This window comes from Talaromyces rugulosus, chromosome IV, assembly GCF_013368755.1.
Source record: "Talaromyces rugulosus chromosome IV, complete sequence".
Lineage (NCBI taxonomy): Eukaryota > Fungi > Ascomycota > Eurotiomycetes > Eurotiales > Trichocomaceae > Talaromyces > Talaromyces rugulosus.
Window position 1 is genome coordinate 265577 of NC_049564.1, and position 19242 is coordinate 284818.

Genomic DNA, 19242 nt, shown 5'->3' on the forward strand with positions numbered 1-19242 from the left:
CTGGCAGGTGTATCTCTAGAACAGTCTCCAGTGTAGAGAAAGGAGAGAACGTGTTTGAAGACTTCACTCTACTGAGCAAGGCGCATGCGGAACTTGCCCCCTAGCTTCTATGTTCGGAAATATGAGTCTTGGTTCTCCTTGAACAAACTGTTTGGGTCCCAGATACCTCACTGTCTTGATAATCAGCGCAATTGCCAGAGGAGTTTATCATGTCGTGTATGATATCCAGATCAACGCTGTCGATGTAGGGCGACTGGGCGCAAACGATGGACGTGGAAAACTTCGCCTTCGCAGTATATTGTCAAATCGGACCATTTCTCCCCTTGAGACAGCAGATTTCGCATTTTAGATCTCAAGCTGAGATATAGAGTCATGTTGATCGTAGAATTCTTGTTATTGATTGAAGTTGCAGCAGATCCTGGTTGCTCGGTAACGGAAGCGTATTCAGGAACCAAGAGACTGGGACAGTCATGGAAGCGAGAGAAAGACGAAATAAGGCTAAGGATTAAAGAGAGAAAGGCCCAAAAAAAGAAAACCAGACTAGCTTATGACGAATCATAGAAGTAGGTGATCAAGCTGTGTCCTGTCGATGTCATTAAGCAACTAAAAAGCTCATTGTATTTCACTGCTAGCCGCATTTAATGACATTTTGTTTGCATCGCTGACGCTGAAACGTAAAGGAAACAGCGTGGCCCTTTTTTTAAAAAAGGGAAAAAAAATGATAGATCCAAACTAATGCACTTGAACAAATAGCAATTTCTGAAAAGATGCAACCGATGAGGAAATGATAATTGAAAATGAATAGTGGTCTACCAGCAGTTGATGGTAGATACATATTACTAGAGAGAACCCATATCAAATCTCTGGGCCAAGCATAGACTCAAGGGTCTCAATTTTCCCATTTGCCTCGTCTAGTTTCTTCTCAAGCCGCTTTCTATCCGAAGTAACCTCAACCAATACCTTGCGCAGGAAGTCACTGGATTGCATGAGGTCATAGTTGTCATAGTTGTAATGCAAGTGATGAACGAGACTGTCAATCCTTTCCGAAAAAATCTTGGCTAGGACTTGTTCCATGTAACTATCATCTGGAGATAGTGCTATGAGATCGTTAATTACCTCGGAGTACGCAGAGGATAGCTTGTTCACGCTTATCCAGTCGAGGAGTCTGTTTCTTGAAAGTTCTTTAAGAGGTTCAATTTCGTATTCGTGAGCGGCAGAGTAAATAGAAAAATGGGACCACACAGTAGACTCTGCTGTTAGCGAAATGGTAGATGGATGTTCTTTGCCAGTCAGCTGTGTCTCAATTTTAGGGCCAACGCGATGCTTCTGTGCACTCACTCAGATAGTCTCCAGTATAGAAATAGCAAACCAGATCTTCCAAGACTTCTGGGTTTATAACGAGGTTAATGCAAAGCGTTTCCACAGGCTAAATGATAATATATCAGTCTTAATGAAATATGAAAGTAGAACGAGAGTACCAGCGTACGTTGGGGTTCTGGAGAAGATGCCTGCGAACATCCGATCGGCAAAGACTTTAGAGGGATCCATGTTTGCGAAGTGATGGATTTCCTGCAAGAGTGGTTCATGCAGATAAGAGAGCACTGAAGTGAAGGCAGCCAATTCACCAGTATGCCAAGTTCATTTCATGACGTAAAGGCGTCTGATTGGGAAGCTGTTCTAGTGAGTTCAACCGAGGGAACCAGTAGAAGCTTCTTTGAGTAGATACACCGGTGAGAGAAGGATGAAGTTATGAAGCGGTAGGAGATGCCTTTTTATGTCGGTTGGCATCGTATGTAGGCGCTCAGATGAGTGAGTGACGTCTTGAAGCCGTCAATTTCAGCGGATGCCTTGCGTGAAGCAATAGGTATAGAAGTGTCAGTGGAGATTGGTTGAGAAAAGTGGTTGTCGTAGAAAGTGAGGTGAGACGAACCTCCCTAAGCGGTGGTACCAGTTTCAGCTTTGAGTAGAGTCCCTGGACGAGAGACCGAGGGGAAAAGGCTAAAGTGATGCGCTCATTGTACTGACCAGGCCTCACTTCTTACTCTCCCGAGCCTCAGATACAGAGAAACCAATACTTTAGTGATCTAGTAATTGATTACCATTAACTACCATCAACTAGTTGATCGATGCCAATAAAAACTAAGCACATTGCGAATACAATCTCGACATTATTTTAGGAATCTAGCCAAAAAAAATGACGTTATATGTCTAGTATGTTGAACATAGATTTCAAGGCATGTTTGTTTCGTAGTAGATCAGAACGGCGGTTGCGTATTGAATTGGCCTGGAAATTCACATAAACCTCTGAATATTATCCATGTCAAAATTATTCAACAAAGTTAGAATATTATCGGCGACTACACTGACTCGTAATACTAGTTTTTTTTCTCGATAGGGTTGGTTGCACATGTCACTTCGACAGATCTTAAAGAATACTTCAAACTCTTATCGACCGAACAGGCCCGCTCCTGAAAGCACGAACGATTTATCGGTGAGCGGATCGACATCGTATCAGTAGAAGGATGCGATCAGCATGTGCCTAATGTCACCATCGTCCGGCGTTATGACTCTTTTCGGGCAGCACTAGAGGATCGACACATAACCAAAGACCCTTTCCGCAGTCTTTCACAGTCTCACAGTCTTCACACTTGGTACATGAATGCACTCAATCGACGAATCTGCCAGACGTGCCAACGAACGTCTCAAGTCGCGTCCAGCCGAATTCCAGGATCTGGATGAAACTAGAGGGTTACTTTGAGGAGGGGCTCAGGATCATCCCGGCAACGCGTGACTGGCCGAGACCATGGGGGCCACGAGATGGCGGGAAAAAAGCAGTCATCAACACGTGGGCGAGGCTTCTGAGTGTGATTTAGTATGTTCTACCGCGACGGCGTGTTTGAAGGAGCATTTAGAACGAGCACGGATCATACTCGCATGCATCTTCAGAGTCGGCAGTGAGTCGTGTACCGACATGGCCACATGGCGACCTAGATGGGAGTAGACAATATTAAAAGCATGGTGTTCGCGAACGGCTTAGACACGATCTACGGCATCATAGTACTCCATAAATAGCTCGTAAATAGTAACACGTATAGGAACAAGAGGCTTGGCCAACGCTGACGATCCATGTCATCTCCGGCTGGGTGGTTGGTCGGCCACATTGCTGATGCCAGACACCCTCGGCAATCGAGCAATGGCGCAACTAACGAGCTTCCCAAGCGCAATAATGTATCAATTAAGAATGTACGAGGTAACCTATGTAGTATGCTGTTTGCTGCCCGTGGAAAGACAGAAAGAAGAAACTGCGTTCGCTTCCGGCGCTTTTTAACCGGCGCAAAATGGCACGGGAATGGCCTGTTCGGGCAGGCCAGAATATTATGAGTAAGATTTTGGTTACATTTTTCGAGGCCCTTGACGTCAAACCACGCTGGTGACTAGTTCCAACAGACTGATTGCTGGCGAAACGAAGCTAGAGCCCAGCTGCGACCCTTCGGCCCCAGCGGCTTATCTACAATCAGTTTAGGGCTTCGAGTAGCGACGAAATGGCGCCCTCTGCCATACGTTTCACTATACGCAAGACAGCCTAGCACTACTGCTGGCCCCATCTGCCGTGTTCCTCAGATTCTTCCCCTCGCACGGGCACAAGGATGTCCCTTGCCTTTCCCACGTTGTGGCGGCTTTTGGCGATATTGTCATTAAATCAGTCAATTAGTTCCCCGCTCAGAATCCTCCGACGGCGTGGCTGGCAGTGAGCACTGCTACTCTCTGTAATTTAAACCATTTCAAAGGCTTAATCCGTCGGCGATAACCGTGCCTTTTGGTTCTTACTCGATCTTGAGACAGCTGTCCTGCGATGGTGCTCAACCCGTCGTCCTGACTTCTGGCAAGGAAGAGAGCAGTGCGTGAATTCCTAAATGGATTTTCTCCAGATCGTGGCCTCGTGGCCAACGCCCAACTACGACCACCCGGTCAGTCGCGGTGATGGCATGGTCATCGCGAGCGCTGTCTTTGGTGCTGTCGGAACAATCGCAACCGCATTGCGCCTCTACACAAGAGGTTGGATCACTCGGACGCTGGGCGCGGACGATGTTCTCATCTTCTTTGCCTGGGTGAGTACTCGTTCTTGGTCTTTCTCTCTCCAGCACCTTGGCCGGGTATACTGACGTGGGATAAAGGTTTGGTCGGTAGCAATGTACATCTGCCTGTCAATCGCATCGCGGTCGTATGGCTTCAACATCCACATCTGGGATCTTCCCTTTGACAAAATGCCAACGGCCAACATATACAGCCTGATCTTTCAAGTCACCTTTGCGTTAGCATCATCCCTAACAAAGCTATCGCTGCTCTGGTTTTGTCGACGCATCATCGGCGACGGCCGCAAAATCAGCTGGGGCTTCCACGACACTGCCATTGTGTTTGTCATGAGCCTTATCGTCGTATTTGCGTCGATATATATCATCCTGTTGCTTGTGCAATGCCGGTTCGTTTCCTCACAATTCATATTTACCCTATGTTTGGATATGCTAACAATGACCTTGACAGCCCGCTCAAAGCCCTATTTGACATCCTACCCAAGTATCCTCACACGTGCAGCATCAACAGCCACGAGCTCACATACGCCGCCAGCATCGCCAACACCATCACCGACCTACTAACAACGATGATTCCGGTAACCTTGGTGGGCACATTGCATCTACCCTACCGACAGCGCATTGCCATCATGACCATCTTCTTGCTCGGCGTGTTCGTGAACGTTGCCGGCGCACTCCGCACTTATTACGTTCATCGGAGCATGGTGGTCACTAATTTGGATCGCTCATGGACTGGATGGCCGACATGTATTTCGGCAATTGTCGAGATCGGTCTCGGATTGGTACGTTATCACCATCTGATGCATTCTTCGTGCGTTTCTACTCCAATCAGCTAACGGAGTTCTTTTAGATCGTCACCTCAGTCCCTGCTTTGCGCCCCTTTCTCAACCGCTTCATTCCCTCATTTCTCGAATCCACTCGCCGAAAATACTTCTTCAACAACAAATACCTCACGCCTAACACGTCGGAGCGAAGCCGAAGCCGGAAAAGCAGTAGCGGACGTCGTTCGCGCAGCATATTCCACCTGTCGACGATCGACAAATCATGGAACAAGTCATGGCACAAGGATACCAATTTCACCAGCAACATAACGTCGAACGACATTGAGTTGCTCGAGCCAGAGCCCGTCTACGCTGGTAGTAGAGGGATCAACGTGACCAAGACGGTGCGGCAGGATTCGACTCATCGCACCTCGTGGCCGAAAAGCCCGTTTTCTAGTCGCAGCCAACTTGGTAGAGAGGGTGTCGGGCTCAAGAAGAGTTCGGATAGACTGAATGTGGTGGACGACGAGGAAAAGTTGACGAGGTTCTATGAGAGCGATGCTTCGGGCAATGGTCGATAAACTTTTTTTTGTATCAATTTATACCCTGTTTTCTTAGCACTAGCGACATCAATGGATTATGAACTCTATAAACACTGCGATATTCACTGCAAGTTGTCGTGTTAACCGTCTTTTCGATGATGTTAATCGTTCGAATTCTGTCTTAACTAAAGATTACGGTTAGTTAGAGAGATGTCCGACTTTGCCGTAGCGGTTTCAGATATTAAAATAAAATAGGCTTAGTAGCAAAGAATCGTTATTGCCCTTTTCTGTCCTCGCTTAAAACCTCGAAATTCCCGCTACTTGCTACTGGAGAACTGACATGAGACTTAAGTACAAGATCGTCACTCCACTACATGTATGTAATATTTACCACATGTCTCATCAATTATTATGTTAATTGGGCTTCAATGTTATACCAAGGCACTCCACGCAATGCAAATAACTTTTATTAACTTTAGTGTTGAATGTTATATACAATTAAACATTGAAGCGCTGTATATGCCAGATAGAACAGAAAGAAAGAGGGATCAACACTATACAATATTCATCCACTAGAACCAGCTAGTGACTAAAGATAGTAAATAAACTCAACGACTATAAACAAGAATAGTGATGCCATATTTTCAAATAGTGGTACCTGGTGAACCTATCCTGTTTGACTGAGGAATACGAACTATCATCCTTAAACAACAGGCCAGCTGTGGGATCTTTGAAGTTCAATGAGTTCTTGAACAGAACCATGTCATGGGTTTTTCTTTGTCAACTCCTCCAAACTATGCTTATTCATGGACACGACGAACCCATTGCTGCCAACCTAGACTGCAACAGCTAGTGGCTTTCCATAGAAGAAACATCTTGAAGCGAGATCTTAGTTCCCTTCTTGAGAAGATCTCGGAGCAGAGCCCTTCATGTTTCAGGAAGAGGAAGCTCGGAAATCTCGGAACCTTGAGAGGATGATCTTGAAAGCATCTTGGTTGTCAGGATTTGGGGTGAAGGGGCTTCAAATGTTGTTGGATGGACTTCAATCTCGGGTGAAATAAGATAATATAAGAATATCAATTGATAACTCGAGAGTTGTCTTTTGATGAATATTTCTTGCAGTCTTTCTTTTCTAAGAAACTCTGTGTAATTGAGAGGGGACGTGATTGCTTTATTTATCTTGGCTCTAAGATACTGTCTAGAGGGGAGACTTAAAAATGGCGCTGGGACGTTAGGAAGGAATCATTCTCATCCAATGATTTACACTATTTCAAGCCATAAATGTCGATATGTCAAAAAAAAAAAAAAGAAAGCTACATGGGTATAACGTCGTGAAACGACGAATTGTTCTAGCTTCACTTCAGAGCAATGCCATTAATATTTGCAGCGACATCCAAGAATAGAAGCATTTACAACACAGTCCAAATTTGGCGCTGGAGATGTTCCATTCTGGAGGTAAGCGCCCACTCAACTCAAAACGACTCCACTACATGGATGATAGGTTCTCGAGAAAGCCCAAAATAACAGCCTGATTCCGCGCCTTGCTTTTCCTAAATTTCCGTCGATTTTTGTTCCATTTCGGAAGAGTTTGGTCCAAGTCATAAGAAGGCGGAAAAGCGGGGTAGTTTTGATAAAGCAACACCGTAATCTCAATGTCAACTAAGTCGATATTTTTTTAACCCAGCTCATGCTCAACATACAGCTTCTTCGCAACCCAGCACTTCTACGCCCAAAAAACAAAAGGTTCACAAATTTAAAATGGCGCCTGGTGTCCTCAGACCCCTGGCTATCTTTTGTACGCAGTCTCAGTCCCAACGATACATCAGAAGTGTCCGAAATTTAGGGGATGCATGGCGCATACTTTCAGAGAAGCATGATGAGCGAACGGATTCAGATACTACATTCATTGGAACAGCATTTGATTTCAATTTAGAAGTCAAAAATCACCCAGACGAAACGATTTCTACCACATTTGAGATTCCCTCCCTCGAAACAACGACAGACAAACAGCCTATCTCTGCAGAATCACAACAGCATTACCGCATCTTCGCCGACTACGGTACCGACTTTCTCTGGCGAAACACGAATGACCCCGACTATTCCGAGGACAACACATATGTTGAGGCAGAAGAAGCCTTATCAGATCTTCCGCCAGCGGTTTTTCAGCACTATGATGCATGGGTAGACACGTACACAAGCAATTTCAAAACTCGATGTGATATCCCTGGGGATTACTCTGCCCACGTCTTCGTCGATGCCACTGACGAGGTTTCTTGGAATATCGCGGGGTATCTACTGGCCTGGCGTATTGCCATGGCCCCGCATATTGGTAGTGTTGAGTACTCCGCTGGAAACGAGAAATATTTACTGAGAAGTGGCGAGGGTACGGAGGGTGGTGCTCTGATGGAGAAATTTTTGAATGACCAAGCAACTCTGTTAGCCAAGAGAGAGTCTGCAGAGTAACAGCTAATTAGATACACCTCGAGCGTACAACTTAGCAATAAACTTGACTATAATCACACATTTGAACTATTATCTATAACTTAGTCCTACGGCAGTGATGTAATGTAGACTTGATTAGCGATATATGTGTCAATTACTTGAAAATATCAAGAACTGCCATTGTCTACAATATTTTGTTTCATATAGCTTTGCGATAGCTCATTATCAATGTTCTAGATTACAGTGCTTGTGTGGGACCATGTTTTGTGTTTAACAGGTGATGCGTATCTTGAATGCATCTAAGATCCAGGGATCAAAGTAGACTATACACTAACCTGCTGCTAACTAACATCACCGTATTAAATTTCTATCTCCCAGATGCCTGCATAGGTTTCGACAGAAAACAACTGATGCTTACGTCAGGTCTCCAGATATCAACACCAGCCCCAGGCCTGAGAGATTTACGGAGACGTACATATCATAGCACTTCTTGTCCACTCTCTTTATCTGAAACATTGTGTTTTTGTGTTTATATGCTTATTTCACTAGCTGCTTCTACACACCAAATCTTAGATAGTGCCCAAAGTCTAGTGCCTAGTAGCGTGGCGCAACAATGCTTTAGGCAAGGCTCCTGTGACTCGATTGGCCACTTATAACAGGGGGTATCATGATTATAAACTAGAAATCCTCCAACACGAAAGCGAAAGAGAAAGCAAAAGACAATGACAGAGACATAGAGAGCAACGATGACTATCCCGTTTTTGGAATGGTTTACGATAGCGCAAGGAGTGGATCTCCAAACTCCTCTATCAGCCATTCTATTGCCAGTAATACACTATGCTTGTTTTCTGGATGGATAGAGCAGTAGTTGATGGCTCAGCACGGAATCAACAAATCAAGGCGATGCCGGTAAGCAAAGGCCGGTCTAATTTCCACAGGGGAGAAAAAAAGACGGATTGGAGATTGGTGCCATAAATAGCCACAGTCTTCGTTTCTTCTTCCTTTATCCTTCAAATGTTCAATGTTGCATATTTTCCATTTTCAAGACTCAAACCAATCTATAATACAAAAGTATTTAGTTTGCTGCTTCGTGGCTCATAGTGTATATATCCAGTATATATACCAACCATGTCGTCAACTATCAGCCCGAGTCTCGTCGTTCTTATCACTGTCGTCGGCGCCGGCGCAGCCGTCACCATCGGATTTAGCATCGCCAAGATGTTTGGCCGTATTGAAGAGGAAAAACTCCGTCCAATGGGCCGTGCGCAGGAGCAGTACATGCGACAGGTCCGGGCGAGAAACCAGACAGCAATGTACTGGCAGTCAGTTGACGCAGCGAGAGCTTCAAACACCGAGACCGAGCGGACAAATCCGTAATGTATGTGACGTGTCGAGTGTATGCTACTGTGGTCATGCTGATCGTTAAACAAACCTAGGTATGTCGGGTTGCCCAGAACCGACGGCGGGAATAAATAGGGACCGTGGTTTAATGACTCGGTAAAGGGAGAAATGCATTCACCGGGTGTTCTAGTTTCGTCTTGGTAGTTAAATAAAGTTTGGATTGCCATATCAAAAAGTCTCGTAGACACCTTTCAAGACGGCGAGTCATTTCGACGATGAATGGGAAGTACGATCGTGTTCTTTTGGCTTAGCCCCGTTGGAGCTGCCCGCGGTCTGTGTTGGGCATCCCAAGCCATTTTCGGCTCGAATATGCGCCTCACCCCATTGACGATATTCTTGCCCAAGTTATTCACACACCATTCGCTTGGTATTTGTAACAAGCAAATTCCAAAGTGAGCAAGAATGCGCAAAGCCATAAGGTCGTGTGCCATCAACAGGTCGAGATATCTAGCATCCGCCATAGCAATCCACACAAATAATAGGGCTGGGTGCTCGATGTTGAGAACAAATCCGTAAAAAGTGTACCGCAGCAGGGCAATGGTTTTCAGGTACACGGGCTTTTTGTCGCTTCCATGTCCAAAGTCTGGTAGACAGTCGACCGCCTTTTCAATGGCTAATATGACTCGGTTGATTCCTTCAGGTAGTGGTGGTGGGGGCGAACCGTTGAGGTCACGATAATGTTGATACAGTCTCGAATTGTTACCAGCCCGAGCTCTCATGGCTGTGACGCCCTTTGCCAATTGGGAAAGTGAGGCTATGTCGCTGGCTAGAGTAGAATATGAACTGTTCTCTGAAGACCCAAGAAAAACCGCATTAAACATAAGGATTAGCATAGAGCTGGCATAGAGCGGGTCGAAATTCTGCGCATTGATTTCTGTAACCACAGGCCGGAAGAGCGACACGCAGTAGTTGTGATGATCGATTGCCAACTCTTGATAGTAGTCGGCTTCGGCCTTGGATGTCGTAGATGTCTGCGCATGGTGAAGTGCCGAGACAGCAAGCATGCCGTGCATCAGATGCGCGTGGCTATAGGCATCCTGGGTAATTTTGAGAGCCCATACTTCCTGGAGGCCGTGACTGTGAGACATGATCCGGGTCACCCGCGACGAAAAGTTCTGGAGAAGCAACTGGTCTGGATTCGATGGGTGAACTGTCATCAGAGGAGCCCAGTCATTCAAATGCGACTCGGTGAAAGCGGCGCTGATATCATTTTCGCTGATGTCGTCGCTCAAAAGGTCGCTACTCCGCCGCGGCGGCTCTTTTGGAAAGACGCACTCCTCGTTCCTCCGCGAGCAATGGCCACAGGCCGGTTTTTGGATATCGCACTGTAAAGCCGTCAGAACGCTCTTCTCCGCAACGGTGCTATCAGGGTTGACTAATCGGGGGGGGGGGGGGGCGACGACGCCGAACCCACCTTAACCTTTCGCGTCTTGCATCGGAAGCAGCCATTGCGCGACTTTGCATGGAACCGCCGCGAAGGCATCTCGTCCGCTGAGCTGCGCGCCCGGTATCTCTAAACAAAAGAACGAAATTGCAGACTGGCGGGGACAGACCGCAATTAATAATACAGGTTTCGTTTCCGTGTTGCCTTGGGGCAGGTCGTCGTGCTTTGCTAGTGCACTAAAAAGGGCATCATGTTGGGGATGCGCTAGTCCGAGTGTAGTAGAGGACCCACTGTGGGGTGAGCCTTAATTATAATGCTGTTGCCATTGGCTGTCTTTAGAGGACGCTGCCCCATATGCAGTCAATGCCGCCTTTTCCACCAATAAGAATTGCCAGCCTTTAAACGGCCCCAGGTCAGCCGGGGACTCAGATTAAGATTTAAGCCAATTATATTAGATAATGTGGGGCCACTCTATATTTAACTTGACCATGGATCATAGCAGGATTGTCCCAGGGCTCGGGTGCAGCTAGCGCTGTCGCAGGGTCACGCATTAGGCTCCGGATGTATCGGCGTGGAGGTAGCAGTAACAGATGATATTAATGTTGGACCCTTAAGCTGGCCCAAGTGCGACGATGCTATGTCTAATATCCGGAACATGTCCGCTAATAAACTGGCGCACTGTCCTGTCCAGCGCTCTTGGACTAAGGGCATCTTCGTCTGGTTCCAGAAGGCCATGATCGATGGGCCCAGGCAAGCCGCCGTTGAGTTCCCAGAGATGGCCGTCATCTGCCTTGACAAACGCCATGAAGTGGAAATAGTTTGGGTCTTCAGGCAGTGGTGCTGCTGAGTCACCGATACCGGCAGCATTCATGTGTGCCATCTCAAGGAAATCAGACTCGTATAGCAAGTCTGCCCGAGCTTCCGGGAGAAGTGGAATGGACGACTGGAGGATCCTATCAAGTTGTGATCCTGGCGGGATGCAGCTCCTTCCAGCACCATTATTCATAAGGCTGTGAAGGAACGCCATCAACCCGCATGCATGGCCGATTGTCTGTTTGAACCACATAACCGGCTCGGCCGAGCCACAGCCCTGATATTCTTCCATTTGTTCCTCAGTTTCGTCACGTGTTGCATGATAGACGTCTTCAGGGCATAGGAAAATAATTGCATGGACGGGGCGTGGGATAAACGCTAGCAACTCGGGGTCGTTGACGTCCAGCACGTCAAAGAAGTCTAGGCGAGGGGACAGGCCCATGTTGCTGGCCAGCCGCCGGAAAACCTCTGGGTTGTTCTCTGCTGGAATGTTAGCCCACACAACCCTTGATTTTTGGAGACGGCTGGCGAACCAAGGGGAACAAAGGTCTTTTTCCCTCGCACCACTCTCGTTCCCGGATGGGGCATATCGTCGAGTTAAGGTTCTATACAGAGATATCGTCGTTATTATAGTCAATAAGGTCTGGTTGCAGCAACTAGAAAGGAGTACGTACTACGTAGTAAGCTTTGAGTGATATGAGGGGTCGAAACTTTCTCCACCTGCCTGTTCTAGACACGGGACAACAATCCGCCGGTCCTCGCTGACCGTCTATGCAGACTATCCGTAGGATGTCCACGGGTTATATTTTAATGTGAGGCATGCTACTAGTATTCTATAGGCCTAGTTTATTTAGTATTGCCGCAACGGTCTGTAGCTCTGCAGCCTTCTAATTGGCCGGGACGCAGGATCCTGAATCCTTTGGGGAAGCCTGGAAACACCTTATTCTGTAGGATTGCCGCCACTAATATTATAAGGCAGCTAAAAACCTTTTCTCACACTAGAAGATAAGTGACTAATCTGCCTACCTTCAGAGTTAATTTTCCATCGTACCAAGGCTAGCCCCGTCCCCGCATACTTGTTCACCTTTCGACGCTTCCCCATTGGTAGCCCTGGATAGACTACATACCAGCCAGCGGCCGCCAGCAAGGGACCGTGGTCCACGCGGGTAAGTAATCCTGCATTCTTTTATATTTCGTGACCAGAAGCCACAGTTGGGCATGTGTGGCCCCTAGCCGAAGCCCTGACAGAACTTCAGTTATAGACTTGCAGCTCTCATAGGCACAGGGGAGCCGCCGGTTAACTGATCAGCAATGATAGTGTCAATACAAATACCCCTACAAGCCAGCACTTTTAAGCTTTAATATGTACTAGTTCGTTTTCGATTAATGTTCAAAAAACTGCCATTTTACCGGGTGGCGAGTGTCTCGCCAATAATTTAACCCTTGATAGACGCGATGTTATCATATTTCCGAATTTGGACATTCCAGCCCCTTCGCGCCGGCAGCTGCCGATGTCAAACATCTCCCCACACTGACATGCTCCTGTTTCGAGAAGAAAAATTGGAGGTGATTGTGTTTACGCCACGTTTTCCAAAGGTCATAGCTTCCCCCAACTAGAACAATCAATTACATTGCTTAGAGCACATAATCCGTACTTTTAAATAAGAACTGCTCTAAGAAACGCACGCGTATCTCTAATTCTCGTCAATTATAACATGACACGACCTTCGCGCGATTGAATTAAATGCGTCCGTAGAGTCAACCTTACCAATACAATATGTTTTATTATGACGTTGCGGCCTCCGTCCTCAGTGATGAGGGCAAAACTAACTTCCTAAAACGGAAGATTCATCACAGCCCAATGCTTCCGCTTTTAGACAAGAGAGACCAGTGGCGCTTCCTGAACACATCTCCTGCGCCATCATAATTTCGAAACCTGCATATCTCATTCTTGATGGCTGTTTCTGTCATGATGGACACAAGCTATATAAACCCTCCGTGAATCTCGTTTTGTTCAAAATAAATCATTAACAGTCTTCACCAACATCGTCTATCTTGCTCATCAATGGTTATTCATTTATTCAAAAATACATACACAACCCTATACACACTGGATAGCAAAACATGGTGAACTCCAAGCTTACCTTGCTGGTCTTCGCTAGCTCAGCCCTCTCTGCTGTCGTCCCACGAGAAGATCCAGAGGCTGGTCATGACCATCAGGCAGACCCTGAGTTGCTTCCTCCGTCTGCACCCTGGGGACCACCAGGCTCTGCTCCATCCAATGCAGAGCATCATTTCCCCGGATACTCAATCGGCGAACATGAACATGGAGAGTCCGGCTTCTTCCCTCCGCCAGAATTCACAATGTCAGCACCACTTCAAGCTGCTGCTACTGGTGCTCCCGGAGCTGGCCCTTTCCCCGAACAACAACAACCACATTATCCAACGCCAGCATCATTCAATTCCATCACACAGCCCAGTAGTGATGGTCCTGTTCCTCCCTTCGGGTCAGTGCCAACACAAGCGCCTCAGGTGGTAGATTCGTCTTATCCAGCGGACACTTCTGGCCATGCACCACCGGCACCGGGGTCTTCGCACATTAGACCGCCCCCGCGTCCATCTGGTGAACCAATTCGGCCACTGTCCACGTTCACTCAAACCCCACGACCACACCCAAGCAACGGAGCACCTCCCCAGCCTTCTCAAGGTGTTGAAGCTGGTGGCCATCCACCTTTTGACCACCCTGAGTCATCTTTTGGTTCATATGGTCCGCCTCCAGGTCCTCCACATGCTATCCCCACGGAACCAGCCAAGCCCAGCGAAGACGCCCACCCTAAAGAGCCAACTGGCGATACTGAAGGCCCAGGTCCAAAGCATGCCTATGGTGGGCCTCCACCTCCCTTCCAAGAAGGCTCTGGAGAACCACCTCACCCATCTGGTCCAGAAGGACAGCCGCCTCATCCTGGCCCCGATGGGCCACCAGGAGGACCACCGGGAGAACCCCCTCATTCACTCCAGCCAGAGTGGCAACAACCGCACCCTGAAGGACAATCGCCTCATTCTGGTGGAGCCCCTCCCCCTCAGACAGACCTTGGAGAAACTCCTCACCCATCTGGTTCAGAAGGACAACCCCCTCACCCTGGGCCTGGTGGACCGCCGGGGAAAACTCCTCACTTGCCTCAACCAGAGGAACAACAACCTCATCCAGAAGGACAGCCACCTCATTCTTATGGTGGGCCTCCTCCATCTCAACCAGAAGGCCATCCTGCAGAACTTGGTGATCATCAAGGAGGACCACCGTGTCCCTATGCGGCGGAGCATGGTCGACCACCTTTCGGTGAAGAGCCCTCCGGTTCTCCCGCAGGTCCAAGAGAGCAAGGCAGTGGATCGCCTCCCTTCCACGTTGGTATTCCTGAGCAACACAACCCTCACCCCATTGGCGAGCTAGCAGAGGACCATGGTGATCATCCTATGCCTCCTCATGCCATGCCAGAGGGCGAGCCCCCATGCCCAGAAGAACACCCGGAGCCTCCGCACAATCCCCATTCGTCGCTGCCTGTTTTGGGACTCGGTATGTGTTGTACTCAGCCTTGATACACTGACTAAGTATGTCGCTAACTGTGATAAGCATCCTCGGGAAAATCGGCACCCGGACCAGGCGCACCTTCAGGTGGAAAGCCTGGATCTAGAGAATTCGAAAAACCTCACAGCTCAAGCGTTGCAGCTCCATCGCGCTCTCCATTGCCCTCAAAAGCTTCTATGACAAAGCAGTCGCCGCCACAGCCAGCCCAGCCAACCCAGCCAACACAGAAAACCACTGGTGCTCCTAGTCCAAAGCAATCGCCTGCCCAGTTCTCTAGCAATGCCGTCATGTCGAAGAAGGCTATTTCCACTGGCTTGGCTGGTGTGGTTATTGGGCTCCTTCTAGTACCATTTTTCCTTTAGATTAATTCTTCTCCTTGTTTCTTTAATTGGTGTTATTTTCACTGTGCTTTTTAGTCGTGTTTTTGATACTTGTCACATATTGTTTTAATACGTTGAACATATAATATAACAATGATAATACTTGGAATTTATCTACTTCGTTTTAGGTTGCCTTATGAGAAGATAATTCAATGTTAGTACTATCAATGGCGTCAGATATATACCATTTTTATCTTATTTTTTCATCTGTAAATCGGTTGACCACGGGCTTTTATTTTACTTTGTCGAAGTAGGATTTGATATGCTTTTATCCAATCCTCATTAGGCTCTTCAGGATTTTGAGAAACGACAAGACTCCGAGACCACATGTAGTGTCAACATTTTTGGACCGCCACGAATTGCTAAGAGACTGTACGGTGCATGTATGAGGAATTTCTTGTTTCTTCAAGCGTTTCTATTTGAGGTTAGTTGCTATTGTGCTATAGGGGCCACCAATACTATATATAGCTCGAATGAGGTTCCATTGGATATTTGAGGATGCTAAACATTACAGTTGTCACTTTTCTAGCACTAGGGCTAGAATAATTCCTCGTAAAGATTCAAATTTGTACTAGTAGTGATATCTTAATTTGCGATTTCGTTAGCCTGTCGGGGACTTTTGTAGAAACTAGACAAAAACAATAATGATGAACGCGCAATGCACGTAGCCAAGAAGACCGGGTTACCCGTGTGAAGTCAACAGTTAGCAAAGGTGTAACTCTCTGTAATAATTAAACTCATTAAGGTTGCATACTTCATGCAAGGGCCTCTCTATGTGTGTGACCGGCAAATACTAGTTTCCCCATCCATTCTACGTATTTCGCACCACCGAGTCAAGCCACTCTTAAACAGACAGGGACGATTATTATTAAGAAAGGTGCTCGTATAGATTGGCACGTGTGCTAGCATAGGCAACGATGGTCAGCCTTCGTATAGCCACGTAATTACTTTGAGCTGTCTAGCGTAGAGAAACCCCCCTGAATTTCTTCACATCAATGTGGATTTATAAAAATCAGTAAGCAGCCCTGCGACGGTCGCTTATCCACTTCTGTAGCACTGGGGGTTTAAAGTAGTATCTAAAATCATGACTAATGCAATGAATTATTGCCCTAGCTTCTGGTAGCCTGCCAACGATGTTGATCAAGAGCGATTAGTTTCGGCTTTAGGCTCTATCTTACAGTTTCCCGATCGCTGAAGAGACGTCTAGAGTATCATTACGGAGCACAAGCATGAATCGGGTTTACTCTTTTTAGGCCAAGCTGCCCACCCTGGCTGAGACCGGTCTAGCTACCGTTACATGCGGCGTCAGCCGAAAACCACCGGCTTTGTTAAGGGCGAATCTCGCTGCTTTTATTTCTCCCAAAGACCAATCACCGTCGCCAGGATCTAGGGCCAGACATTATTATTGAAACAAAAAAGTAACATTGTTTTAGTAAGCTTTGTGCTGTCAATATAGAGGCTTGTTTTGATTTTATGTGAGATGCGTGCCACCTATAAAGCAAACAACACATCTCACGTTGACTGACTGCGAATATTCACCACTGACGGCACAGCGTCGACTATTTGAATAAAACACCTGAACAAGATGTCTAAAACCAAGATGTTTACCCTGCTCGCCCTTGCAGGCTCCCGGGCACAAGCTACTCCGGTGGCAAGGGCATCTGGATTTTCCTCTGTTTGCAGCGACATCAGCCTGGACAGCCATTTTTGGCTCCATGCAACTTGCCCGGATGACTCTGGTGCCTCGGTAAACAGTACCGTATACTTGCCCCTGTGGATTGAGAATGATCAAGGAAAGTTGGCCGTACGTTTCCCCTACTTCCGAATAAGTAATCGCCACAGCTAACAAGACGGTAACAATAGTGGAAAGACGAGTACGTTGGCCCTACAATGCCATGGAAATGAAGGAAAGCAAACTAACAATATCGTTCGATGCAGTGGCAATTTTGAGTATTACTGCTCCGACTACGCCTTGCTTAATAGCGGTAGTACTCTTGAGGCTTATTGCCAGGGCACTTTCAGAAACCAAAGCGGCAACTCAACCCTGGACCTTGGTACGGTTTACTCCAAAGATTCTAACTATCTCTTTCTGACCACAGTGTGTGTTGAAATACAGAGGAACACATCGCAAACTACAATGGCCACTTGCTTTCCGACTTGGATGGCAGTCCGGACACGCCCACCAGCTCGTCTACTGTCCCTGTTCCCGCAGACCCTTCCCTGGACATTACATTCTCCTCGGATAATACTAACTGTGAGAACGGAATTGCATGGCCTACCACTGGCCCTGAAGATTGCTGGTCCTTTACTTACGCCACTGGACGCGCCACGCCCTTTGACTCTATCCAGATAACCACCAACCCAGGCTGGTCGATTGAAGGATACAACGCGTCAGACTGCTCGGGAACTCCATCGTGGACAGCTTCTTCGAACGATAACCAGTGCGTGGCATTCAATAACGGAAGTCTCGCGTACTTCAAAATGACCCCCTTGTGGAACTGGGACTGAGAGTGTGACTGAAGGGTATCTGGTGACTACTATTGGGCGGACACTGGGAAATTCGATATTTCCTTGTTTCTGAGAGTTTCGGGCAGTTTACAAGGGTGGTTCTGACCACCGGATACGCTGAAATGAATTCAATGTTAGAAAACTAAAGTAAATCATTCGAAGCAGGGCTAACACGAGTCACATAGCTTGCAAATACTGGTTAAAAGATGCCGAGCGCGCTAGTAAAGACCTCTCCTCGATCGACAGTACTCCGTAGATTTGCAGGAACTAACAGACTAACCGTCTCCACTTTCGAAAACAAGATTGAACGAAAGACAAAGTTATACGTGATAAAGCATCTTGCAAGTTGATATTGGCGAGACAACCGACGCTGAAGTAGCCGCTTCCGGACTTCTGAACATAAAATTCAATATTACTTCCTTCGCAAACACCTAGAAGGGGTGACATCAAATATATTTAAATGACTACTGTATGGTTCCAGATGTCAAGCTGGCACACCCCGGTCTTGCCCTGCCTTGGCTACAATCTAAGGCTTTGATACGCAAATAAGTAGAACAATTGTGACATCACATATTATATTGCGATGTATCCTTTGTATCAGTAATGATTGACCAACCTACAAAAATGCAAAACAAAAATGCAAAATTAAAACTATATCTTTAAAGAAAAAACTCTAGCAGCACCTAGTCGTATGGCTCGGAATCTTACACGCCTCCCAAATTCCTCAATTTGATATTATTAATAAATACCGAGTCGTTCTCACAGGATTCATGGCCTTTAAGAGCTTTAGCACTTATGTTGGTTGAGCCGTTAATTGTCCGGGCCTGCGTTTGGTTGCACGGAGAGAATGCCGACATTCCACTCATATGAGTTTATCAAAACCAAATATCAAACGGAACGGCCGGACGGGGTCACCCCATTTAAAGTTCACTTGCCCGCCTTGTCAAGCCCTGTACGTGTGAATTGCGCCGGAACAGCGCGTCCGAGCTCAGGGTGACTGTCGCCCGCACTCCACCAGACTCGCACTACATGCCAATCACTGCCTAGGAACAAGGCTCAACTCCGCCCTGGACTAGGTCTGCTCCCCGGATTGTCTCCGCATGAGTATGGCTAGCATGGCTGGCTACGTCAAACCCCGGACTGCCGGCAGATGTATGGGCTGTGGGTACAGAACATGACTAACCTCAACTGGCTCTTGTATGAAACCACGACAGAGCCCGTTTTTAAAGGTAACGGATTCCAAAATATAAGAACAAAAACTAAACACCACTCTATGGAATAAATTCGGAATCTCAGTTCTTGCTGTCACATTAGACTTGACCAAAAAGATCGAGAAC

The 19242-nt window shown here is 47.0% G+C and overlaps 6 protein-coding genes across 6 annotated transcripts; 4 read left to right on the plus strand and 2 right to left on the minus strand.

The window, feature by feature from the left end:
- Window positions 1-3914: 3914 nt before the first annotated feature.
- On the plus strand, window positions 3915-5433 carry TRUGW13939_06873 (uncharacterized protein; the record flags this gene model as incomplete). Its single annotated transcript, XM_035490015.1, has 4 exons — window positions 3915-4109; window positions 4176-4480; window positions 4543-4873; window positions 4942-5433. The coding sequence occupies 4 exons, from the start codon at window positions 3915-3917 to the stop codon at window positions 5431-5433; spliced, it is 1323 nt and encodes a 440-aa protein (XP_035345908.1).
- Window positions 5434-7152: 1719 nt separating this feature from the next.
- On the plus strand, window positions 7153-7857 carry TRUGW13939_06874 (uncharacterized protein; the record flags this gene model as incomplete). Its single annotated transcript, XM_035490016.1, has 1 exon — window positions 7153-7857. The coding sequence occupies one exon, from the start codon at window positions 7153-7155 to the stop codon at window positions 7855-7857; it is 705 nt and encodes a 234-aa protein (XP_035345909.1).
- Window positions 7858-8964: 1107 nt separating this feature from the next.
- On the plus strand, window positions 8965-9312 carry TRUGW13939_06875 (uncharacterized protein; the record flags this gene model as incomplete). The annotated part of the gene is made up of 2 exons (XM_035490017.1): window positions 8965-9209; window positions 9273-9312. The coding sequence occupies 2 exons, from the start codon at window positions 8965-8967 to the stop codon at window positions 9310-9312; spliced, it is 285 nt and encodes a 94-aa protein (XP_035345910.1).
- A 116-nt stretch (window positions 9313-9428) lies between these two features.
- On the minus strand, window positions 9429-10720 carry TRUGW13939_06876 (uncharacterized protein; the record flags this gene model as incomplete). The annotated part of the gene is made up of 2 exons (XM_035490018.1): window positions 9429-10562; window positions 10652-10720. 2 exons carry the CDS (start codon window positions 10718-10720, stop codon window positions 9429-9431), a joined length of 1203 nt encoding a protein of 400 aa, XP_035345911.1.
- A 511-nt stretch (window positions 10721-11231) lies between these two features.
- TRUGW13939_06877 (uncharacterized protein) lies at window positions 11232-12022 on the minus strand (the record flags this gene model as incomplete). Its single annotated transcript, XM_035490019.1, has 2 exons — window positions 11232-11914; window positions 11968-12022. The coding sequence occupies 2 exons, from the start codon at window positions 12020-12022 to the stop codon at window positions 11232-11234; spliced, it is 738 nt and encodes a 245-aa protein (XP_035345912.1).
- Window positions 12023-13558: 1536 nt separating this feature from the next.
- On the plus strand, window positions 13559-17905 carry TRUGW13939_06878 (uncharacterized protein; the record flags this gene model as incomplete). The annotated part of the gene is made up of 7 exons (XM_035490020.1): window positions 13559-15005; window positions 15063-15361; window positions 15684-15821; window positions 16998-17201; window positions 17261-17271; window positions 17336-17451; window positions 17514-17905. 7 exons carry the CDS (start codon window positions 13559-13561, stop codon window positions 17903-17905), a joined length of 2607 nt encoding a protein of 868 aa, XP_035345913.1.
- Window positions 17906-19242: the final 1337 nt, after the last annotated feature.